At 43.6% G+C, this 21,852-nt stretch overlaps 3 protein-coding genes across 5 annotated transcripts in view; 1 reads left to right on the forward strand and 2 right to left on the reverse strand.

Moving 5' to 3' along the window:
• Positions 1 to 169: 169 nt before the first annotated feature.
• RPL32 (ribosomal protein L32) lies at positions 170 to 2,189 on the reverse strand. The gene is made up of 4 exons (XM_082487847.1): positions 2,131 to 2,189; positions 1,471 to 1,571; positions 1,046 to 1,227; positions 170 to 345 (listed from the first exon to the last, which is right to left on the reverse strand). The coding sequence occupies exons 2-4, from the start codon at positions 1,564 to 1,566 to the stop codon at positions 216 to 218; spliced, it is 408 nt and encodes a 135-aa protein (XP_082343973.1). The 5' UTR covers positions 1,567 to 1,571; positions 2,131 to 2,189; the 3' UTR covers positions 170 to 215.
• Positions 2,190 to 3,725: 1,536 nt separating this feature from the next.
• On the reverse strand, positions 3,726 to 8,769 carry MBD4 (methyl-CpG binding domain 4, DNA glycosylase; the record flags this gene model as incomplete). Its single annotated transcript, XM_082487907.1, has 7 exons — positions 3,726 to 3,971; positions 4,623 to 4,726; positions 5,385 to 5,534; positions 5,780 to 5,914; positions 6,537 to 6,611; positions 7,154 to 7,995; positions 8,624 to 8,769. 7 exons carry the CDS (start codon positions 8,767 to 8,769, stop codon positions 3,894 to 3,896), a joined length of 1,530 nt encoding a protein of 509 aa, XP_082344033.1. The 3' UTR covers positions 3,726 to 3,893.
• A 175-nt stretch (positions 8,770 to 8,944) lies between these two features.
• IFT122 (intraflagellar transport 122) overlaps positions 8,945 to 21,852 on the forward strand; it is a 32,785-nt gene continuing 19,877 nt past the window's right edge. For 2 of the 3 annotated variants that reach the window (XM_082487790.1, XM_082487791.1), the window contains exons 1-14: positions 8,945 to 8,993; positions 9,673 to 9,739; positions 10,713 to 10,797; positions 11,618 to 11,696; positions 12,497 to 12,573; positions 13,009 to 13,075; positions 14,089 to 14,235; positions 15,647 to 15,722; positions 16,240 to 16,431; positions 17,192 to 17,330; positions 17,956 to 18,158; positions 18,643 to 18,780; positions 19,448 to 19,612; positions 20,451 to 20,648. In XM_082487790.1, coding sequence (XP_082343916.1) covers positions 8,953 to 8,993; positions 9,673 to 9,739; positions 10,713 to 10,797; positions 11,618 to 11,696; positions 12,497 to 12,573; positions 13,009 to 13,075; positions 14,089 to 14,235; positions 15,647 to 15,722; positions 16,240 to 16,431; positions 17,192 to 17,330; positions 17,956 to 18,158; positions 18,643 to 18,780; positions 19,448 to 19,612; positions 20,451 to 20,648 — 1,674 coding nt within the window. In that variant the 5' untranslated portion in view covers positions 8,945 to 8,952. Of the gene's footprint in view, positions 8,994 to 9,672; positions 9,740 to 10,712; positions 10,798 to 11,617; positions 11,697 to 12,496; positions 12,574 to 12,882; positions 12,959 to 13,008; positions 13,076 to 14,088; positions 14,236 to 15,646; positions 15,723 to 16,239; positions 16,432 to 17,191; positions 17,331 to 17,955; positions 18,159 to 18,642; positions 18,781 to 19,447; positions 19,613 to 20,450; positions 20,649 to 21,852 lie in introns of those variants that run through there. The other variant, XM_082487792.1, reaches the window with a different exon arrangement.

Here is a 21,852-nt window from a genome sequence, read left to right on the forward strand (position 1 = left end):
CATCACAGTGACATCTCAAGTCACCACCAGGAGCAAGGGCACTGCTGCCAGCCCCCCCAGGAGAGCCAGGCTCAGGCCGTACTGACCCCCAGCAGCAGGCGGCTGCCCCACTGCACGCAGGCACCAAGCCACAGTCTTTCCCTTTGGCCATTCAAAACACCCACCAGAGTTTGTTTTTACACTTTATTAAATACATCTCAGATGTAGCAGCGGGTTTATTCATTCTCCTCGCTGCGCAGTCTGGCGTTGGGATTGGTGATCTTGATGGCGAGCTGAGCAGCTCTTTCCACAATGATCTTCCTGTTCTTGGAAGACACATTGTGCGCAATCTCCGCACAGTACGACCTGTCAGAAACAGATTGTGCGTCAGGCTCTGCTCCAGCACACCTGGCAGCACCCAAGGCTGCTGTCCAAGCACTCCAGAGCCGGCCAGCTGTGCTCGGACACAGCAGAGCGCAGAAGCACCACTGCACAAGAGAGGAACCACATGTCTCCCAGCCCCACGCCAAGCCTGAACCACTCCCGCCTGAAGTGGGGGCTCGCCTCCAGAATGGCTCAACCCCATTGCTTGCTTTCTTGTGAATGAAGTCAGTAAGAGGTAGTCTGTAATCATGTTAATTATTACTCATCACTTTGTTGTGAAAGAAAAGTGCTCCAAGTAGATTCAGGCCTGTGTCTGAACAGATGCAAACCCCACAGTTCTGGTCACTATTTTATCAAAATGAAGCAGGTACAGTGCTGTTTGCCACCACCATAATATCATATTTTTGCCAACCCCAGGACATCCTCTGTGCCCTCCCACCAGCAGCTCTGCCACAGACCACCTTTGGCAGCACAGCAGCACTATGGAAACCAAGACAACCTTCGTGCCCTTAAAAGCACAAGCTTCCCTCGTCTCCTACCTATATCTCACCCCAACTGCACTGCCTTTTCATTGTCCAACCCAGCGCCATTCGGGATGGGCAGCGCACAGCCCCAGTGCAGGTGGCAGAGCTGCCAGCGACGGCTCTGCATGAGGCAGGGAGCACACACACCCCATACTTACTTGTTGCTCATCATGAGCACCTCCAGCTCTTTGACGTTGTGGACCAGGAACTTCCTGAACCCCGTGGGCAGCATGTGCTTTGTCTTCTTATTGCTGCCGTAGCCGATGTTGGGCATCAGAATCTGACCCTTGAACCGCCGGCGCACTCTGTTATCAATACCTCTCGGCTTACGCCAGTTGCGCTGAAGAAAAGCAGAAAACATTTAATAGTTATGAAATGAGACTAGTCTGAGAACCCCAGCATCGCAGTAACAGCTCTAGCCAAAACCAATCTCCAAAGAGATCTGATGCCATGCCAGGCTGTTACAGTGTGGCCCACTGTCTCAGCACTGACCCCTTGTGCTTTAAGTCACCATCACCCCATATGAAACCATGTCTGACAGCCCCAAAGTTCCTTTTCTAATTAATTTCCAGTGACTTTTTACCTTGATCTTGACATAGCGATCAGACTGATGGCGGATGAACTTCTTGGTCCTCTTCTTGACGATTTTAGGTTTCACGAGAGGTCTGAGGGCAGGCATGGTGGCTGGGATAAACAGAACCGGTATGAGAGATGGAACCTGACGCAAAGGCGATGCCTGACTCCAGGTCCGGTGCGTGTAGCAGACTATCTTCCGCTCGCTGGCCACTCTGGAGGCTAGCGAGGGAATGGGTATTCATCTGCCGTGATCTCCCTCCCGCCTCCGAAGCTGGAAGAGCACCGAGAGCTCTCCAGATGCGATCCTGGGAGGTCAGGCGCGGCTCACAGCCGCCCGCAGCCGCGTCCGCCCGCCCCGGCAGCTCCCACGGCGCGGGCGGGCAGCGCTGCACAGGGCTCCCCACCGCCCACGGCCACCTTGACCCCCGCCAGCCGGCACAGCCCCCCCCGCACCAACCCCCAAAGCGGCCATTTTAGCTCACACACTCCGGTTTAGCATCACTTAGACGCGAATCGCGCAGGTAGGAGCGCGCCGCCCGCCCGGCCGGCCCCGAGAGGCCGCCATGGAGCCCTGCGCCGCGCGGAGGTTCCTTGTGGAAAACCGATGGCGGAGGGAAGAGGGGAGAGCCCGTCGTGGGGGGGCGGATGGCGGCGGATGGGGACTCACCGGCCGCGGGACGCTCGCAAGCCCCGCCGGAAGAGGGAAGCGGCTGGGGGCGCGGGGGGTTGTGGGATGGGGTGGGCGGTCCTGGCAGCTGCGCGCGGCTCCGCGCATGCGCAGAGCGGGCAGCGGGGCCCTGCCGTTACGGAGCTGCCAGGACCTGCCGGGCCAAGAGAGCGAAGGCTGAGGCTGTGACGTCACCGGAGCGGCGGCCGCCGCTCCGGTGACGTCACAGCCTCAGCCTTCGCCAGCTCACCGGGTAAAGAGTGCTTTATTCTGGTGCCAGGGTGCACGGTGGAATATTTCCACAAATCACACCAAACAGGACTCTTCACGCAGTTTAAATACACATTTTACAATATCATTGTCATATCAGTCCCTCCCGTCTCAGGTTGGTGGATCGGTCACTTCCACATGATTGCACAATCAAGTTACAGCCACTACGCATGCTCAGGGGAAAGATCTGCACCTGGGCCAGGGTCTTCTTGACCTACGGGCAGAATTTTTAGTATTAAAATGAAGGTAGTTCAGCTCAGGATACTCAGAATTTTGACTCTTCCGCCAAGTTTCAAAACATGCAGATTAGTAGCATTTTCAGGGTCCGTATTTCTCAGGATGTTTCACTTCAAGAATGATAACAATACTCGCTGTCCTTGATTAGGAGTTCTTTCACTACAGATTCAAGGACAGAATCCTCCTTGTCTGTGAGAACGTCTTAGAAGTTCCTCAACTAATCATCCCGACACTTGTAAAGAAACAGCCCCAAGGCCAACCACCCGGCCACGTACACAACAAAACGCCCGCATGCAAGATCCTGTATCGAAAGTTCAGCTAATGCCAATGGTTATCAAGCCTAGTGGACTTTAATACTAACAAAACGGGCTAAAATTTTAGCTATAAGACAACATTCCTGTCACCATTACACATGACAGTCCTGCTTTCCTGGAGATGGCTGAACACCTGCCTGCCCGTGGGAAGCAAGGAATGAATTCTTTTTTTTGCTTTATTGCATGTGCAGATTTTGCTCTATTAAATTGCCTTTATGTCATCCCACGAGTTTTCTCACTTTTACTCTTCCAATGCCCTCCTAAGTGGCTGTGTGGTCCTATCTGCCAACTGGGGTTAAACCACAGCACTGTCATTAGTTTACATTTACATGAGAAATGCCAGCTTGCGAAGCTATTTTAAGTGTTGATACATTGCCCATCACTGCAGTATCTAAACACTCTAAGTGAGACAACAAGGAAAGTTGTGCCCTGCTGTGTTTTTGCTCTCCAAAAGTTTCTCCACCAATGCAAACAGTTTATTCAATTTTTGGAAAGTTATTTGCCGCTTTGGCAGCCCTGGTCCGGTAGGAGGAAGGTGGGATCATGCTGCTCACCTCCGAGAACCAATTCTTGTCCTCCTCAAACATTCAGGTGGCCCTGCAGAAAGCAGAGAGGAGAAGCAGGCAGTGGGACAGCGGTGTTCAGCAAACCCCCACCAGCAGACACGTGATGGTGGCTGTGGGTGGAAGCGGAGCTCGCTTACCCCAGCCACCACCGAGGAGCTCTGAGGCTCGCTGGTGCAGCCCTGAATGAACAGACACTACGAAAATGGGGATATGTTTATTACAAAAATACAGAGATTTTAAACATTTAATTACAACGATGACCTGTGTGGTCCATCACACAAATATTTAAATTAAGAGCCTGATGATCAGAGCAAGACTGCAAGGACACCCACTGTACTGAGAGCCAGTCGGTGAGGATCAGCATTCCCGGCTTTTCTCAGTCTATGCTCAGCCTCTCCCGGTTCTCCCAGAGCCACGTGTGGTACACATTTAACTTGTGGTCCTGCGGCTGCACCTAAAACATAGCCAAAGCGTTTAACATTTACTAAAACACTTCCTTTTACAACACATCACTGGTCTGAGGTATCTCCCCTCCCAGCTCAGGGCCCCTCCATCCCCCGTGGGGAGCAGTGAAGTGCCGTGCTGCGGCAGGCTCCCTCCGCAAGCCACGGACTATGGCGCGTGGTCAGCCCTGAAACCACCCATCTCCCCGTGAGACAGGAGGGGGGTCCTACACCCCAGAGCAAGACGGCCCATGACTGCCCCTCACAGCCACCAAGAGGACCCCGGCATGGCAAAGGCCCTGCCAACACCAATCCCGGAGAGATGCCAGGACCTGTCTGGCAGCAAACAGGGAACCGGTTCTTAACCAGAGCAGGGAAGAGACTCTCACCCCCACAATAAGGAAATAAGAAAAAGAATACAGAGAAAGTGGAAAATGGCAGAAAAAAAATAATCAAGGTGACATACGTCTTCATTTACAGGTTCAAACTTGTCAAAGGTACATTCTGGGAATTCAAACTACTGAAAATATTAAAATCCCTATTTTTTCTTTTTTAAACCCAAGGGAGTCCACAGGCACAAGCCCAGCAAAGCCAAAGGATGGAGCCCAGCGGCTGGCAGCGCACTGCAAACCAAGCCCCGGCAGCACGGCTGCACCACCCACCTCCTTCCATTCGTTGACACAGAAGATCCTGTAGGAGTCATTCCCGTACTTCCCAATCCCGTGCAGCTCGATGGGGTACTTCCACTGCTTGTTCAGGTACTCATCTGCAACGTACAGTCACAGACTTCACTGCCTGCAGGCAGGCAGGTCGCAGAAAACGACTCTGGGTGAACTCCCGATTCTCTGCTGTTGTAACACATCTCCACTTTGGAACATTTTAAATGAGAAACATGAGTTTTAGCTATTTCCTGGTGAAAAGAGGTGATGAATCCCTACAGGATATATCTTAAACACCTTTTAATCAAATCACTGTGGGTGAGTTTTAATTAAATCTCTGTCCTCAGAACCCACAGAGGAATACTTTTATTCTTACTACAGAAAATACCAGAAGCAGAAAAATTCTGGCTGGAAGGACCTTCTGGAGGTCACCTGATGCAAAACACAGCAGAGCCACCTTAGCATAGCGCTGCAAAACACAACATCAGGCTTGCAGGTGTTCATATCTTTTTCCACTCACAAGAAGTCTCCCAGACAAAGGTCTCTTGAAGAACTCATTATGTATGTTACTTCATGCTCAGTTAAGACAACAGGATCAGCAGCTTTGCATATGTAAGACCAACATATCCCAAAGTTGCATAAAATACATCACCACCAATATTTGGCAAACCGAAGGAAAAGTCACAGAGGGCTGTTTGAAAAGAATGCTGTTTGCTGTGCCAGTAGAATTTAGAGCCTTCCACAGACATACTCAGGAAAACCTACCTGAGAACTTGATGATCGTTTTCGCTCTGAGTTCGTAGAGCCCGAGAGGTTTGAGCAGCTCTGACATTTCTTTCCAGTCTGCCGTCCTGGTTATTTCAGGAGAAGGATACTTCTTAAAGAACTCCCAGAGCACAGGAATTGCCATTTTACCTAGTGAAAGAAATCATCATGAACAGAAGACCATGCAGGCAATTCTCTTTTCTCATTATCTAGGTACACTTTTTGAAGTAAGCTTTTTTCAGAGGCAAGATTTACGAATTAGATTCTTTTTTTCACACTGACACAAGTTAATACACATTTATTCTTTCATTAATGCCATTACAAATGGCACCTGTTCTGACCCTGTAACACCACCCCAACATTTACCCAACATGAAATTGTATTTCTCTAGTTACCTGAAGTTTTATTGAGAAATATGGTTGCAATGAGAAGTTTCCATGGATCATGGAAAAGTGTTTCTTGGACCAGATTAAAAGGAGAACGCGGCGGAGTCCATTTTCTGAAGGCCTTCCTTCTAGGTGGGCTGGGAGCTGTACGCAGAGGCAATACAGGAAAATTTATTGGGCAGTAAAGGACAGATTTACCTATTTAAATGAAAATATTTTTTAAAAAAATGAAGACTTTTCAGAGCAGATTCATCTTTGCGCGGGCACCATATGTGGATGGAGCAATGGCAATTCACACAGAAGTTTTACAGAACCACAGGGGACTGTGCGTCCCCTGGCACAGACTGCAAGAGTTAAGGCTGCCTGTGTGTCCCCCTCCTATTACATGTATTTTCTGAGGAGACAGACCCTCCCCAGCTACTGCCACACTCCTGGGTAAGCGCAGAGCAGCAGCCACAGGGTACAGGGTTTCCCCCTGACAGGGGAGATACCTCAGCAGTCTGAGGAGAACTTGCCCAAAGCCCAGTCACCCCATCACCTCACAGCTGCCAAGGCATCTGATACCAGCCTTAATGGTTGCTTGCAAGATACAAACCACCGTGGTTTAAAATGGGACGAGATCAGCACTAGTGCAGTAAGTTGAGCTCTCATGCCACCTGAGCACATCCAGCCTAAAACTGGAGATTTTTCATAACATCACTTGATCTTAAGCCATCCTATTCCTCCCCTAATAAAAAAGGATTTATTTCCCTAAAGAATATTATACCTTCTTTACTGTATTTACTTGAAAAATATGGACTCGTTTTCCTCCTATCCACTTGTGTTCGTGGGATAGACTCTTCTGTAAAGAAATAATATTTTAGCATTAAAAAGAAAAAAGAAAAAACACCCAAGTATTGTGCTGTCACATTTCATACACCCTTTATGTTGCGATGGAAATGCAAGGATTTCTTGTAGGTGTACAGAACATAAATGTGCTTTAGATTCCCTCCAGTACTCCTCTATAATTCAACTCTATGAAAACCCTTTGGAAGATAAACTGCTACTTTGTCACAGTCTGAGGAAACAGATTCTAGCACATGAAACAAGCTAAAACTAGTCTTTTTTTAAGAATCAAATTGACCAGCTGTGCAACAACGTAAAATGAGTTAGTGCAGTGAAGGTAACGAACATTATTATATTACACTATACAGCTAAAAAAAATCAGTAGATAAGTTCCAGCTGTGAATAAATCTGCATTAAGTTAAATGTTGTTGGATAAATAAATGAGAGAGTTTCAGACGTCAAAGCAGCTTGCCCCGAAAGGGAACACTTTGCTCATATAGTTAGGAGAGCCCCCGGCAGAACATTAGGATAATATTCTGCTCAAACCCACACAAATACCTGGCGGCATTTTAACTGCTGTGAAGCTTTTCTTGTCACACGGCTGAAAGACGTTAGCATCTGTTTCAGTGTCAGATTTGAAATCCTGGTTACCTGGATTCCCTCGATCTGTCCCCTTCCCTACTTTCAATCCATTGTTTTTCTCCTCAGATTTTGCAGAAGACGCGCTGTCAGAACCTGTCTCCACACTCTCCTCCTCTGCCAGGCTCTCCAACTCCCTTTGTGAGAGAGCTGTCACTGACCTCAGCTGTTTGTCTGACCGTGACCTGGACATTCTTAACAGAGTTTTTCTTGCATCCATAGGGTCTGCATTCTGATCACCTACGCCCTGACAATCAGCGGCACGCATGTCTGTCTTTCTGCAGAATTTCTTGTTTTGAATGCACTCAGTTTCCCGTTTGTTACACACTCTTCTCTGTCTCTTGTTTTGGGTACAGTCTCGATTCCTCTTTTCTGAGCTCTTTCCAGTTTTCTTATTCTGAGCACCTTTTCCGCCTGCCTCCTTTTTCTTGGTTTTCAAACAGTCCTCTGGGTTTACGCCTTTCATGATCAAATCTTCACTTTCCAGAGTGGACATAACGTCTTCCAACTGTCCATTTCCAGTCTGAATAGTTTGAATTCTATCCTTTTCACAATTTTGCACACTGAGGCCTTCCACTTCACTGTGACAATCCTCGTTCTCTGAGACAATTCTTGCAGCTTTTGTGCTGTCTCTTTTCACCCTTGAACGGGTACTCTGACAAGGAGCTGTGAAATGAAAACTTGTTTTTAGTGTCGTCTCCCCAGTTTTCTGAAAATAATCCACACGTGCACTTTTCGATCTTCTCTTATTTCCTTCAGGACTGCAGTATGAAAGAAGAATAAATTAGTGAGGACTTCTTCATTTGTACAAAAGAATCATAGAATCACAGGGTGGAAGGGACCTTGAAGATCATCTCATTCCACCCCCTGCCCTGGGCAGGGACACCTCCCACCAGGCCAGGTTGCTCCAAGCCCTGTCCAACCTGGCCTTGAACACCTCCAGGGATGGGGCAGCCACAGCTTCTCGGGGCAACCTGGGACAGGGGCTCACCACCCTCACAGGAGAGAATTTCTTCCCACTGTGTCATCTAAATCTCCCCTCTTTCAGTGTAAAACCATTCCCTCTCGTCCCATCGCTCCCCTCCCTGATCAAGAGTCCCTCCCCAGCTCTCCTGGAGCCCCTTTAGGCACTGGAAGGGGCTCTAAGATCTCCGCGGAGCCTTCCCCGCTCTTCACTTAGAAAACTATTATAGTATTCAATAAAAACCCAAAACAAACGACAGGAAGAGTTGCCAGGGTGATGTCTAGCCAAGTTTCCGTGCCTTGCCTGGAGCAGGTTTACAGAGGGTTTACAAATAACGCCGCACGTACGACGCTCCCCCTCCCGCGACCCCCGCCTAGGAGCCACTGCAAGCCCACGCTACCGGCTGCACCGCACCCCGGCCTCACCTGACGAAGCACCCGCCGCTCCTCGCCGCCCTCCGGCGCGACTGCCGCCGCCCGGCCTCGGGCCCGACCTCGGGCCCGCCATCGCCCCGCTCCGCCGCGACCGCCTCCGCCGCCACAGCCGCCTTCGCGCCGCGCGCCGCCGCCATCTCGGGCGCCTGCACCACGTGACGCCCCGCTGGCGGGCGCCCTCTGCCGTGGCGGAGGGCCGGCGGGCCCCCAGGCGCATGCGCGTTGCCCGTGGTGCCGGTGGGGCGGGTGTAAACAAGCGCGCGGCGGTGGTGGCGGGCTGGGCCGCGGGGCCGTGAGGGGCGGCCGGGCCGGGCCGGGGGATGCGGGCCGCGCTCACCTGGCGCGACAAGGCTGAGCAGTGGTGAGCGGCCCTGGGGGACAGCCGGGCCGCTCCGCAGTGAGGCGGCCGGGGGCGCGGCCTGCGAGGGGCCGCGGCGGCCCGGCGGTGGGGCTGCGGGCTGGGGGCGGGCCGGCCGGCCGGTCGCGGCCTGGCTGTCGGGGCAGCCCGCGGAGCGGGGTCGGGCACGGCTGCGGGGGCGGCCCGGCGCTCCCTGGCCCGGCTCTGCCTCGGCACCGCCGCACGGCGGACAGGCTACGGCGGTGCTGGGCCGAGCGTCCGTTCTGCGGCTGGCCGTTGTCCTTCCCAGTGGCAGGCCAGGAGGGCACCTGTGGGCTCGGGGTTGGTACTGGTGAGCCAGTAACGCAGAGGCTTTATGGCGTGGTTGTTGCTTTTTTCACTTTATGTTTAGCCAAAGGCCAGCAGCCTGCGCCTCTGTGTGCGAGGGCACTGCTGCAGGCTTCTCCCAAACCTGCCATCCCTGTGTGTGGTGGCCGATGCCTGGGCTTCTTCCTGAGCGTGGGGAGGTGGTCACAAAGGGTTCTTTTTGTTTGGGGAATTTCCTCAGGAATCAGATATACTCTCAAGTATGCAATTAATAGTTTGTGTTATGTGGCATCTTTGATGTTAAAGGAAATATATCTTCTGCCTACTAATATGGTGATTTCTTGGGGTTTGTTGTGTTCTGTTTTGTTTTCTGTAGTATTTATGATCTTGCATTCAAACCAGATGGGACTCAATTGATAATTGCTGCTGGAAATAGGCTGCTGGTAGGGAAACGTTTTTTTCCTTTTGCAGTTACAGCTGTTTGAATATGATTTCTTTCACATTAACTTATGAATATAACCCATCAAAAATCCTCTTATCTCTATTAGTCCAGCCTCATATCTACATATATATTAATGCGTGCTAACTGTAAAGTGTTTTGAAGATTTTTAATGTTTCTTACCAAGTTTTAAGCTCTATTTCCCAAAGTAATGAGATTTAATTTACTTGTGTCATCTCATCCTTTTGCACCTCATCCGCCAGTTTGAAATCCGTTAACCTCCATCCAAGCTTAGGACAATGGCATGGTATACAAATACTGCATTGTTACAGGTCTCATGCAAATCTCTGTGAAAAGGGGAAAGAAATTCAAATTCATGTCCCTACTTTGTGAGAAGCATCAACTAGAGCTTTTTTGTGGTTCTCTGGGTCCCCTTGCCTGCTGCTAATCCATCAGCAAGCACAGCTCAGGGCTGTGTTTCTCACAGTTCCTGCAGAGCTTTCAGATGGGGCAGGTGTAGAAACTGCGGGGATGGATGGATGACACGATTATAGAGATGTAGTTCAGAACTGCAGCACAGCAGGCTTTGTTATATCCAGTGCTCGGAGAATGGTGTATTTAGTGATGGTCCTTCTAGTAATTTATTATGTTTAAATATCTAATGTGGGGAAAGAAGTAAAACAAGCTGGCCAAATGAGCTGTTCGGAACTTCTTTTGTGCACGTTATTTTCTAATACTGAGTTTTCTTTCTTTCTGAGAAGTGTTATGCTAAGGAAAGCTGCTTCTACACTTTAAAACTTTTTGTCTTGCATGGACTGTATGCTATGCAAAAAAAGCAAACGCTAAAGAAAGTGTATAATCTTGTTGGCCTTCAGCAATTTTATATCCTAGTCCTCACTGGAAGATCTTTTTAGGTATGGTTTTCTGTTTGTATATTTGTGGGTTGTTTTTTTTTTTTTATTTCCCTGTTTAAATAGGTATATGATACTTCTGATGGAACCTTAATTCAGCCTTTGAAAGGACATAAGGACACTGTATACTGTGTGGCTTATGCTAAAGATGGTAAATATCACTCGGGGGGGCTTTGTTAGTCTGGTTTGTAAAGTGCACATCTTCCATTTCTTACTGCCAATTGATAAATAAAGCAATCGGGGTTATTTCAGTAACAGTATTTTGAACACATACGTGAGTGTGGTGTTTTGTTTGTTTTTTAATGGAGAGTTTGAGCTGCACAAGTACTGTATTTTTACACATAAGGCTACCTGTCAATTCAAGAAACGTAGTCCCTATTTCCCCTCGCCTTCTGCTTCAGTGATGGTTTCTATTGTGGGGTAATGGGAGGAGAAGGCTTACCCCAGAGATCCCTCTTTCTAGTACTCCACCTGCCTCTGATTTTTATTCCCAGTTTCTCTGTCCCAAGCCTTCCTGATCTTCTGATCCTTCACACATTGCCATGCTTTCTACAGACCTTATTCTGCTGCCAATACTTTCATTGTCTCTGATTCTCATTGTTTGGGGACTTACTGTCTGTGGGCTCAAAGGACTTCCTCTTGAATACTATTGTTTAAGTTACAGGTGATACCTGTGAAAATGTACCATTTTTTCCTTGACACTGTTAACGTAAATCTCCATCCCATGACGGGCAGGGTTGGAAAGACTGGCTACTCGCTTGCATGGCTGGACTTTAATGAGGTGTGCTCCATGGGAATAACAAAGTCATTGGAGTTGGAGAAGCGCAATCACGTCAAAATACTTGCAGTGTTAGGCCCTTTATTACTTGAGCCTTGTCAAGTTCAAGAACTTCTTGCTCTCTCTTTGATTGTGTATTTGGAATGAAAGTGATTCTTGTACGTGTGGGATTTAAATGATACTTAATTCCTAGGCAAACGCTTTGCATCTGGCTCGGCTGATAAAAGTGTGATAATTTGGACTTCAAAGTTAGAAGGAATTCTGAAATACACGTAAGTGATGCCTTTCAATTTTGTGCCTCTCAAAAGGGACTTTGATTATGCACTTCTGCTATCAAAGAGTACGTGCTGTTAGATTTGGAAGAAGGTTGACTAAGGTCAGAGAAAATGCCAAGGGGTAATAGGAGAGGGAAGAGGAAAAGAACAGTTGAAGTATCTGAATGAGGCAGGAAAGCAATTAAAGGCATAAAAGACGGTGGGAAGTCAAGATAAATCTCTGAATTTAGAGGACTGGCAGAGAACTGTGGAAACTGTATAGCTCGAAATAAAATGAAGCAGAATATGACTTTGATCTTGTATAATAAACAAAATTAACATAACTCTGGTTCAAAGACCAAATTAAAGATAAGCTTTGGTACTTTTAGTATATTTCTGTCTTTTGTCTGGCTTTGTTTTTATGTCATCCCTCTTAGGTGACATCTTCAATTTCTCTTTCTGAATGTGTGTGTACATTTATTACTAATTAGTGTGCACGAGCTAGTGTACTACTAGGAACATACACAAACATACTTGTTTTAGAATTTGGTAATAACCTTTAATCATATTTTACAAACCATCATCTGCATACATTTGTAGCTAATCTTGACGAAATACAGTGAATCCTGCCACTTAGAGACAATTTTTTTAAGGTTTATTACTGATTTAGTTTACAGTAACTGCAGATTAATTTGATGTAATATAAACTGATCGAATTATTTCTGGCATCTGGTAAACCTTTCAGCTATCTTGCTGAAAGTCAGTAAAGGGAGCATTTAAGAATGATTTATTGAAATATGATTGTAACTTCATTCTAGGCATAATGACTCTATACAGTGCGTTTCATACAATCCTCTTACTCATCAGTTGGCATCCTGCTCTTCCAGCGACTTTGGTATGTCTTCTTCCTTTTAACTTTTCCATTAAGCCAGTAAATGCTATTAAAGTTGTATAGCTAAGCTAACTACAGATAGCTACAGTTCCTTATATTCAGAAAAGATGAGATATAAAACTACCTAAGGTTAAGTAACATTAGATGCTTATTTAAATCTCTTAAACTCAGTTGGAAAGGACTATGTAGTGAGGTGCCACAGGGTAAAATGTACTACTTTGTTGCTATGATTTTTTTGCAGAGACACCCTCTGTGTTACCAAGATGGATTTTTTCCCCATTTGCTGATAAATAATATGTATTTAAATGTCCTTCTAGTGGTGGCTGAACTTTCATCCCTCTGAAGTCCCAACTGAGTTTTCTGACGTTAGTTTCTGATCTGAACACTGGTAAATGCTTACTTGTAATTTACTTTGGCTTTTTGTTTGCTTTAATCAAGGCTTGTGGTCTCCTGAACAGAAGTCAGTCTCTAAACATAAAACTAGCAGTAAGATTACTTGCTGTAGGTAAGTTTTAAGAATTACCGATGTCATTTAAGTTAGTTTTGATATAAACAATTCAAAATAATATGCAAGCTTAAAGAAAAAAAATTGAAGTTAAATAGTTCAACATATGCAGAGACAGTACCTAGCAGTATGAGAGGCTCTCCTGTCTTGCTCTTCAGTAGCGTTGTGTACTTGGTGCTGCTTTGACATTCTCATAACTAAAATACCTGAGTGGCTTTTATAATGCTCCAGTAGGAATACGACTGATATTTATCAAAGGCGATTTGTTCTTTCTTGTGTAGTCTTATCAGAGAGCGCTTTATTTTTAATGGCAAAGGGGTTTGGTTTTTATTTGGTACTGTTTAGAACTGCATTCAGAGAGGTGTTCTGGTCTTGAGCAAGTGTCTTAACTTCTCTTGCCCTCTGTTTAGCCATCTTATGCAATAACAATAAAATGAAGTTAGAGGAAAAAAAATTACGTTTTTTGTTGGTAGAGCTGTTCATCTCCTGTGTTGTTGGTGTTTTTAGTAGAAGGCGATACTGCCATTATGGGGAACCTGAAGCAAGGGTACATTAACTTGTGTAAAGTCTCTGCTGTAGTGTGATGGATGACAAGAATAGAAACTGGGTCTCCTCTGTCCCAGCACCATGCAGTTTTATCTGATCAGTGTTCTAAATGTGGCTTTTAGAACAGCCTGGTCTACTGCCAACACTGTCATCCCCAAAAATGTATCTGTTACTTAGCACATGTTAGAAGTATTGCAAGCAGATGAGAGCTTTAGGTTATTTTTTTTTATTTCTACATTTTTTTTATTTCTGTGTATATAATAAAATGTTCTTGCTGTAGTGCATGCTGTTGCCATAAATGTGGGTTTAGATGCATAAACAAACTGTAGCATTACTGGCTACCTCCCAGAACTCCCTCTTAGAAGTATATTTCAATCTATCATCCCTATTTGAGTATGCTGTACCATCCTACCTTCCTGCTGCTTGTTTTTAGTAGTTTGCTCTTCAGTATGTGTTTGTTTTATCAGCTGGACAAATGATGGCCAGTACCTTGCTTTGGGAATGTTCAACGGCATCGTCAGCATAAGGAATAAGAATGGTGACGAGAAAGTAAAAATAGAGCGTACAGGGGGTGCTTCATCTCCAATATGGTCAATTTGTTGGAATCCATCCAGGTAAATAATTTCATCCTTCCTTTTTTCATGCTGAATAGCTAATCCTTGGTTTATTGATTGCAGAAAGGCTTGACTTTTATCCCTGCTGAAACAGGTTAATGCCAAATACGTTACCTTTTTTTAAGTGATTATGTATTGGGGTTTTGGCTTGTTGCCAGTCATTAATTGAATGGAGAAACTGGGAACAAGTTCCACTTGGATCTCAAGAAACATTTATTTTTTTCTTTGGTAGTGTTTTTGGCGGGTGTCTGTTTGGGTTAGGGGAGAGAGAGGGAAGCTGTTTTTTCACTTCAATTCAGAGGGAATATTGTCCCAAATATATGAATAAACAATTGCCATTGCAGTAGGTGGGAGAATTTTTGGAGTAGAGCAGTTGACCAAGAGAAGTCAGTTCAGAGCTGTTTAAACGAGATACGAGAACTGCAGTCCAGGCCTGGCAGTAGGAAGCATAGTCAGACAGAGGGAGAAGACCGGGAGGAAGAAGAGACCTCTATGGATTTCAGGTTGTGAGTGAAATGTCAACGGAACCTATATATCTATATTATTTAGAACAGTAATTTACAAAAAGGACCAAGGGCAGAGAGTATTATGCAGGGTACAAAATCAGACATTCAAAAATTAGGAAATTCTAGATTAACAGTTGCCTCTATGGTCTTAATTCTGCCAGTGTGTGTTCATTATGAGCTAGTTCTTAAGTACGTGATAGCATGTTGCGTTACCCCACAGGTGCATGCGTCATGCATTGAGCAAAGGGAGGGTGCTTACTAAACCATTAGCCTTTCATTAATTTTTTGTCTGTTTCCTTTTTGTTCAGTTTATGACTAGAGGCTTTATTTGCAGCATCTCCCCTCTTCTTAGGCAAGAAACTGTGGAGAAGGTGACTCTCATGTTTTGCTCCAAGCTGAACAGGTCATGTCAGAGTACCAAATTTAACAAATTTGGGACCTGAAGCCTTTCCTCAGTCTGCTGCTGGTCTCACACAATTTTTTTGCTTGTTTGTTTCCCTGCCTTACACTGATAATTGTAGTTCATTCTTGCTCAGCTGTATTGACTTTGATGTTACAGTGACTTTGTACTACTGTAGCTAAGATCAGAATCCAGGCCTCAGTGCTTCATCTGTTTAAGGGATCGTTAGCTTCACTGTACCCGCTGCTTATATAGCTATATGTGAAATGATACATCAACCTTTGCAGTTCTTCCTGCAAAGGAGACTGATTTTTCTTTTGTATCCCCAAGCTGTCTTCCTCAGTTTTAAGTAGCAAGATGTCTGCTGTCCTTTCAGTTTGTGGGTTTTTTAAAGAGTAATATGAAGTGTCTTCTGCTATCCTATTACTTGGTTCTATTGATCTAATAAAATTATTAATAAGATGCTGAAGAATTACTATGTAACTATTTTATGTTTTTTTGTTAGAGATGAACGCAATGATATTTTAGCTGTGGCAGACTGGGGTCAGAAACTTTCCTTTTACCAGCTTAGTGGCAAACAGGTATGTTTTAAAAAGTGCATTCAAGGGTGGCAGGGCATTTCTGATTCTGTTTTGTGTCCTGTATTCAAAGTGTTTGTATACTAGTGCTTTATTAGCTACATTAAATGTTTTCTGTTTTCCCAACCTTTTATGATTCTGCTTTTTTTTAAACCATCTTGTTTCTCCTATGGCAGCTCAGCTGCTGTCTTACAATTCTTGTATTAAAGCCCTTACAACTTTGCTGACTTTTGTAATATGGTGTACTGGTCTGTAGAGGACATACTTGTATTTTTTTCAACCAGTTAAAGGAGGGTTTTGTGAATTGCTTGCACTCCGAGTGGACTGTTTTGGCACTGTAGGGATTCTTGGATGCATTTTAGAACTACCTTTGGGAATCTTAATTTAGCCAGTGGTTCTGGGGTATTGAGAAGTTGTGCATGGCTGGAGAGATGAGAAGAATGGTATCAGTGACAGCAGTTGTTACCTTGGGAAAATATGAAATGATCCTTTTGTTAATATTTTTTTTTTTTCCTTGTAGATTGGGAAGGACAGAGTGCTCAACTTTGATCCTTGCTGTGTTAGCTATTTTACTAAAGGAGAGTATATTTTACTGGGGGGTTCAGATAAACAAGTTTCCCTCTTCACGAAGGATGGTGTGCGTCTTGGTACCATAGGAGAGCAAAGCAGTTGGGTGTGGACATGCAAAGTTAAACCAGACTCCAACTATGTGGTGAGTAGGAATGTTTTTCTGACGTTTTCACATACTGTTTGTCATATAAGGTAAGACCATAAATTTCAAACTCATTTGCTTAATCTAGATATTCTTACTGAGGCAGCAGAACCTAAGCAGTGTGTAGTGACATCCTAGAACTACCACCAAAATTAAAAATATCCTGCAGAAGTAAAACTTGGGCTGCAAGAAGGCTGTAAATGAGTGTAACACCTGTTTTCAGATGGTAAGGCATCTGCTGCATTTTGATTAAAAAAAGAGGAGGGAAAAGAAGAAAAAATGACAGCAAATAACTTGTAGGTTGACCAAATCTAATTCCAGGATGGGAAGAAAATATTCAAATCTGTTTGAGTTTCTAGCATTGCACCCTGTGGAAAACACCTACAAGGCAACTGTTAGTCATGAATGCTGCATTCTGTGTCGTTGTACAAATGTGAAGAGATACAGAACAAATTTTAAAACAAACACCCCCCACCCCTGTTCCCCTCCCCCCCCCCCAAAAAAAGACAACCAAAAAACCAACAACAAAATAAAACCAAACCCCACCCACCTAATGTGGTGGTCTCCATGGTCTGTGATGAGATCAGTCCTCATTTTGCATTGCACTTTTACCACTGTTTAAGTAGAAATAGGCTCTAATCAGTATCAATCTATACGTTGTGCGAGAAAAGGAACATAATGTTCATATAAATACTACGTGCTTTGCCAATTCTCACCTACATGTACCAATTAACTAAAATTATCTTCTTCTTGTATTCAGGCAGTAGGATGCCAAGATGGAACAATATCCTTCTATCAGTTGATTTTCAGCACCGTTCATGGCCTTTATAAAGATCGCTATGCTTACAGAGACAGCATGACTGATGTTATTGTCCAACACCTCATCACTGAGCAAAAAGGTATTTTCACACTTGCAGTCAGGCCAAAGCTTCAGTCTCATTCTGTTTTGTTTTGTTTTAATTAATATCTGTCAGAACACTTGGAATGTATGCTGCATGTACCAAACAGATTGTTGTCACTTTAACAGTAAAACTGAGGAATACTGTTTGCAGGGTGAGAGTGCAAACTTGGATTCTGGAGGATCAGCGCTGACAAGCTTAATGAAAGATGTGGGGATTTGAAAGGACATTGGGAGGGGCAGAGGCTTTTAAGATAAGGTTTTAATCTCTGCGAATGAGATAAAAATACTGTACATCATATTTAGCTTTTCTTTTTCTTACTTCCGGTCTCAAGGGTTTGTGCTGATATTGTTTCTTCGTACCCACTGGCTTTTTATGGCAAAGAATCAAAGTATTGCTCCAGAATGGGCTGTTGACAAAAAATAGAGGGTGATAAAGTGTGACAGGGATAGTAGATTACATAGAAGCAGAACATCAAACGTATCTGAGCAGGAATCTGCTTTTAATTTTAGAGGTGCTTTAGAAAGATTCAATTTGAATGTATTAGTAAGTTTTCTGATTTCTGTATCAATTATTTTCATGTCATCGTATGCTGTCTCGTTTTTGTGTTTTTTTTTCTCTCTAGTTAGAATAAAAGGCAGAGAGCTTGTAAAGAAAATTGCCATCTACAAAAACAGATTAGCAATCCAGATGCCAGAGAAAATCTTGATTTACGAGTTATACTCGGATGATTCTTCAGATATGTATTATCGGGTGAAAGAAAAGATAGTAAAAAAATTTGAATGCAACTTGCTGGTTGTATGTTCAGATCACATTATTTTATGCCAGGTATGTGTATTAAAATGTAGAGTAGTCTTGGGGTGCGTTCAGGCTTCAAGATAGCTGTCCAAATATCTGGTAGGAAAAGATTGTACCATGTAATCTATTACAGTTTTTCTTTAAGGTACCAATGCTTAGCGCTGTTGTAGTGTGCAGTGCTGACGTACTTCTAAGCAGTAGCTGTGGCATGCCACAGGTGGCTCTGTTTCAGTAAAACAATTTCTGTAGTGAATTTGATAAATTAGCACATAATCCAGGGGAACTTTTGGGTGGGTGTAAACTACTAGAAAAAGGTGGGGTTTTTTGGGGTTTGTTTGTTTGCTCATAGCATTGAGAAACCTTAAAGAATTCACCCTGTTACCTTGACTGTTTGACTTCATAATTTTTACATGTAAAAGTAGACACACATGTAGTATAGGTATAAACAACACATCAGACACGGTGGTTTTATTGTTACCTCCATATAGTATTTTGTATGTTATTGACTCTTTAGGAGAAAAGACTACAGTGCCTCTCATTTAGTGGAATTAAAGAACGAGAATGGCTAATGGAATCTCTTATTCGTTATATTAAAGTAATTGGAGGACCTCCAGGAAGAGAAGGCCTCTTAGTTGGTCTAAAGAATGGTCAGGTAACATGTAGTGTCTCGTATGTGTCTTTTCACTGCAAATAAAATCTGTTGTATGCTCTTAGGGGAACACATAAGGAGCAGCATGCTCTTTTACAACCTAGAATTTTATTTGACAGTCTCATCTTGTGATTAAAACCTAATTATTTTCACATTCACTGGCTGTAAAATTCATACTGAGAGAACGTTTGTCCTTAGTGGGGGTTGGTGTATGTGTACACTTCTCCTGATGACCACTTGTGAAGGTGTGGGTGTTCTAGAGGCGAAATTGCTGTTTATTTCGCAAGCCAGTTAGTAGATGAATATTTCAAACTGGACCCCAGAGGTATACACGAATAGAGAGGAAGTTGAGATCCTTTGCATCTTCTGTATCTATGCTATATATTCCTGTAGTATTAATGTAATTGTTTAACTAGCAGAGCATTAAAAAATCCAGGATGTATAGTATATGTTTTATTTGTATAGACTCACAATCTAGAGTACATTGTGGAAACAAGTCTTTTCAAGATACCTCAAACTGAAAGCATTGCCTTAATTTTAATACAGAGTTTATCTCTGAAAAAAAATGCAATCGGATGCTTTAAACAGCATTAAAGTCTGTACCTGCTACACTATTTCCAGTTTTAGGAATAAAAATGGATGGTCTGACTTTGGTTTCAAATATGTCTAGATTCTGAAGATATTTGTCGATAATGTCTTCGCAATTGTCCTGTTGAAGCAGTCCACAGCTGTGCGCTGTCTGGATATGAGTGCATCTCGAAACAAGCTGGCAGTGGTTGATGAAAATGATACCTGCCTAGTATATGATATTCATACCAAAGAGTTGTTGTTTCAGGTAAAATTCAAAGTTTTAAAAGAAAAAAGGGGAGGGGAGGCAGGAAGTGATTTGGAGCACAGAACATACCAAAAGTGTTGCTTAAATGAATTATATGCATTTCTTCACAGCTATTAATCACGTTTTGTAGGATTTAACTGTGATCTATTTTTCTATCTAAACTACCCTTAGAGAGACATGGTAGACAAGGAGATATACGCGAGCAACAGTTGAATAAAGAGCACTTAAACATGTGACCTTTTCATTTTAATTTAGAGCTCTATCGTGGTTCCTTTTGAAGCATTACTGTTAATGAGCATTTTGACTTCATCGTTAGTACGAACAGAATTAAAGCCTAAACTTCTTTGTTCGTTGTGTATTCCCAGACTATAAAATGAATAATGAGAATTCTCTCTTCATTGTCAGTTTAGCAGTCACTCTAAGGGTTCACTCATTAATGTTGATAAAACGTTTTCAGAGAACACTCAATAGAAAGTATGAAGTGTTACAAAGATAGGGTCTGTAACTTTTTTTGTAACAGGCAGAAAAATGATCAATTAAATGTGCTAGCTAACTACCAGTATATTATTGTGGAATTTTATATTACCTTCTACAGTTTGATGGTATAGATCATTAGTAAATACAAAATGAAGACAATTACAGCTGTTTATTAAAATGTAAAATATGTCCCTGTAAATCTGTTTAGGAATATACTAAACTTTAGAATATTACAAATGTAAATGACAAGTGTATGTGTACACACCCAGGCTATAATAGGTCATACATTCTAGCTGAAGGATGCATATTTCTTAGGAAAGAAGATGTGATTGTTGTAATCATGACTTATTTTGTTTGTTAGGAACCCAATGCTAATAGTGTGGCCTGGAATACACAGTGTGAGGATATGCTTTGCTTTTCTGGAGGGGGTTACCTCAATATCAAAGCTAGTAACTTCCCTGTCCATCAGCAAAAACTTCAAGGCTTTGTTGTTGGTTACAATGGCTCCAAGATCTTCTGTCTCCATGTTTTTTCTATGTCAGCCGTTGAAGTTCCGCAGGTAATCCTTTAATCTCATTATGTTGTTTTACATTTCATAAACATCAGTGTTTAAGAAGTGAAGAAGCTTTTCTGAGATTTACTCATATTCCATTACCAAAATGATTGAAGTTCACGCTTTCTTCATCGTTATTTAAGTTACGTTGCATGATCGATTTTATTTTTGTTTATTTGGCATTAATTAAGCTAACTTCCTTTTTACTGTTGTTGATTGTTGTTTCTAATTCTCTCTGTTGATTGTTGTTTCTAATTCTCTCTATTTGCAAATGCACATAATCTAAAAACGAAAATACAGTTACCTCCTGTATTTTTACTATAGTGTCTCTATGTACCTTTTCTCAGTAGTAATTTCAATTTTCTTCCGAGTACATCAAATACTGTCTTATTGTTGCTGCATCTAGGTGTGTTTAGGCAATATATAAGCTGTGAATTTCAGTCCAAATGTATAGTACACGTGTAGTCTTCATCTTCTAAAGTTAGAGATTGCCTTCCACAAAATGCTATTTTCTGCATTATGGGAAGCAATAGAAGAGTCTAAAACAGTCCAAGAACCAAAATAAAAAAAGGAAAAGAGGGAGAGAAAAAAAATATTCTACCCAAGCATGGGCAGGATTTGAAACTGAGAGTCAATAAAGAAGGCAAAAGTGCCAAGTGCTTTTGTTAACAAATGGATACCTGTGTCACAGCCCGTCTGTTCCTCTGAGGCATTATGCAGATCCTGAACTGGGCTCTGGGTCGTCCCTTGTGGTTGACAGTCATGAGATGGACCAGGCCTAGTACACTCTTTGTTTGGCTTTGGCGTGCTGTAGGCACCAATATGCCGCAAAAATCTTGTGAAGTATCACCAAGGCAGCTTTTCCAAAGCTACACTTTTGGAGGGAGGAAGTACCGAAAGGTATACAATTTTCAGATAAATTGACAAAAATAAAATAGTAATCAATCTGCATACTGTCTTTGGTTGCAAGCCCAGAGGTAATCTGTTCGTTCAACGGGTTTGAGCTGTAGCTGCAGATCCTGAGCCTTAGTCTATCTGTGTCAGGCTGCAGTTGACAGTTTCTCTCTTTAATTCCCTTTTAGGGCAGGTCCTAGAGGTCAGTGTCTTTTGGGCTTAATAGTCTCACTTGGTAAAACAGCTTTGTCATCAGGCTTGGCACAGAAGAGCTGCTTCTTGTGATACCTCTTCCTGTTGCGTTTGAATAGTGCTG

The sequence above is a fragment of the Vanellus vanellus genome (assembly GCF_965231255.1).
Source record: "Vanellus vanellus genome assembly, chromosome: 9".
Taxonomy (NCBI): Eukaryota; Metazoa; Chordata; class Aves; order Charadriiformes; family Charadriidae; genus Vanellus; species Vanellus vanellus.

Excerpts from the sequence above, each read along its gene's own strand:
- RPL32 (XM_082487847.1), bottom strand. The coding sequence starts at position 1,566 with ATGCCTGCCCTCAGACCTCTCGTGAAACCTAAAATCGTCAAGAAGAGG. Across the intron at positions 1,228-1,470 it reads ATCGCTATGTCAAGATCAAG|CGCAACTGGCGTAAGCCGAG; the intron begins GTAAAAAGTCAC and ends GCTTTTCTTCAG. Across the intron at positions 346-1,045 it reads GTGCTCATGATGAGCAACAA|GTCGTACTGTGCGGAGATTG; the intron begins GTAAGTATGGGG and ends TGTTTCTGACAG.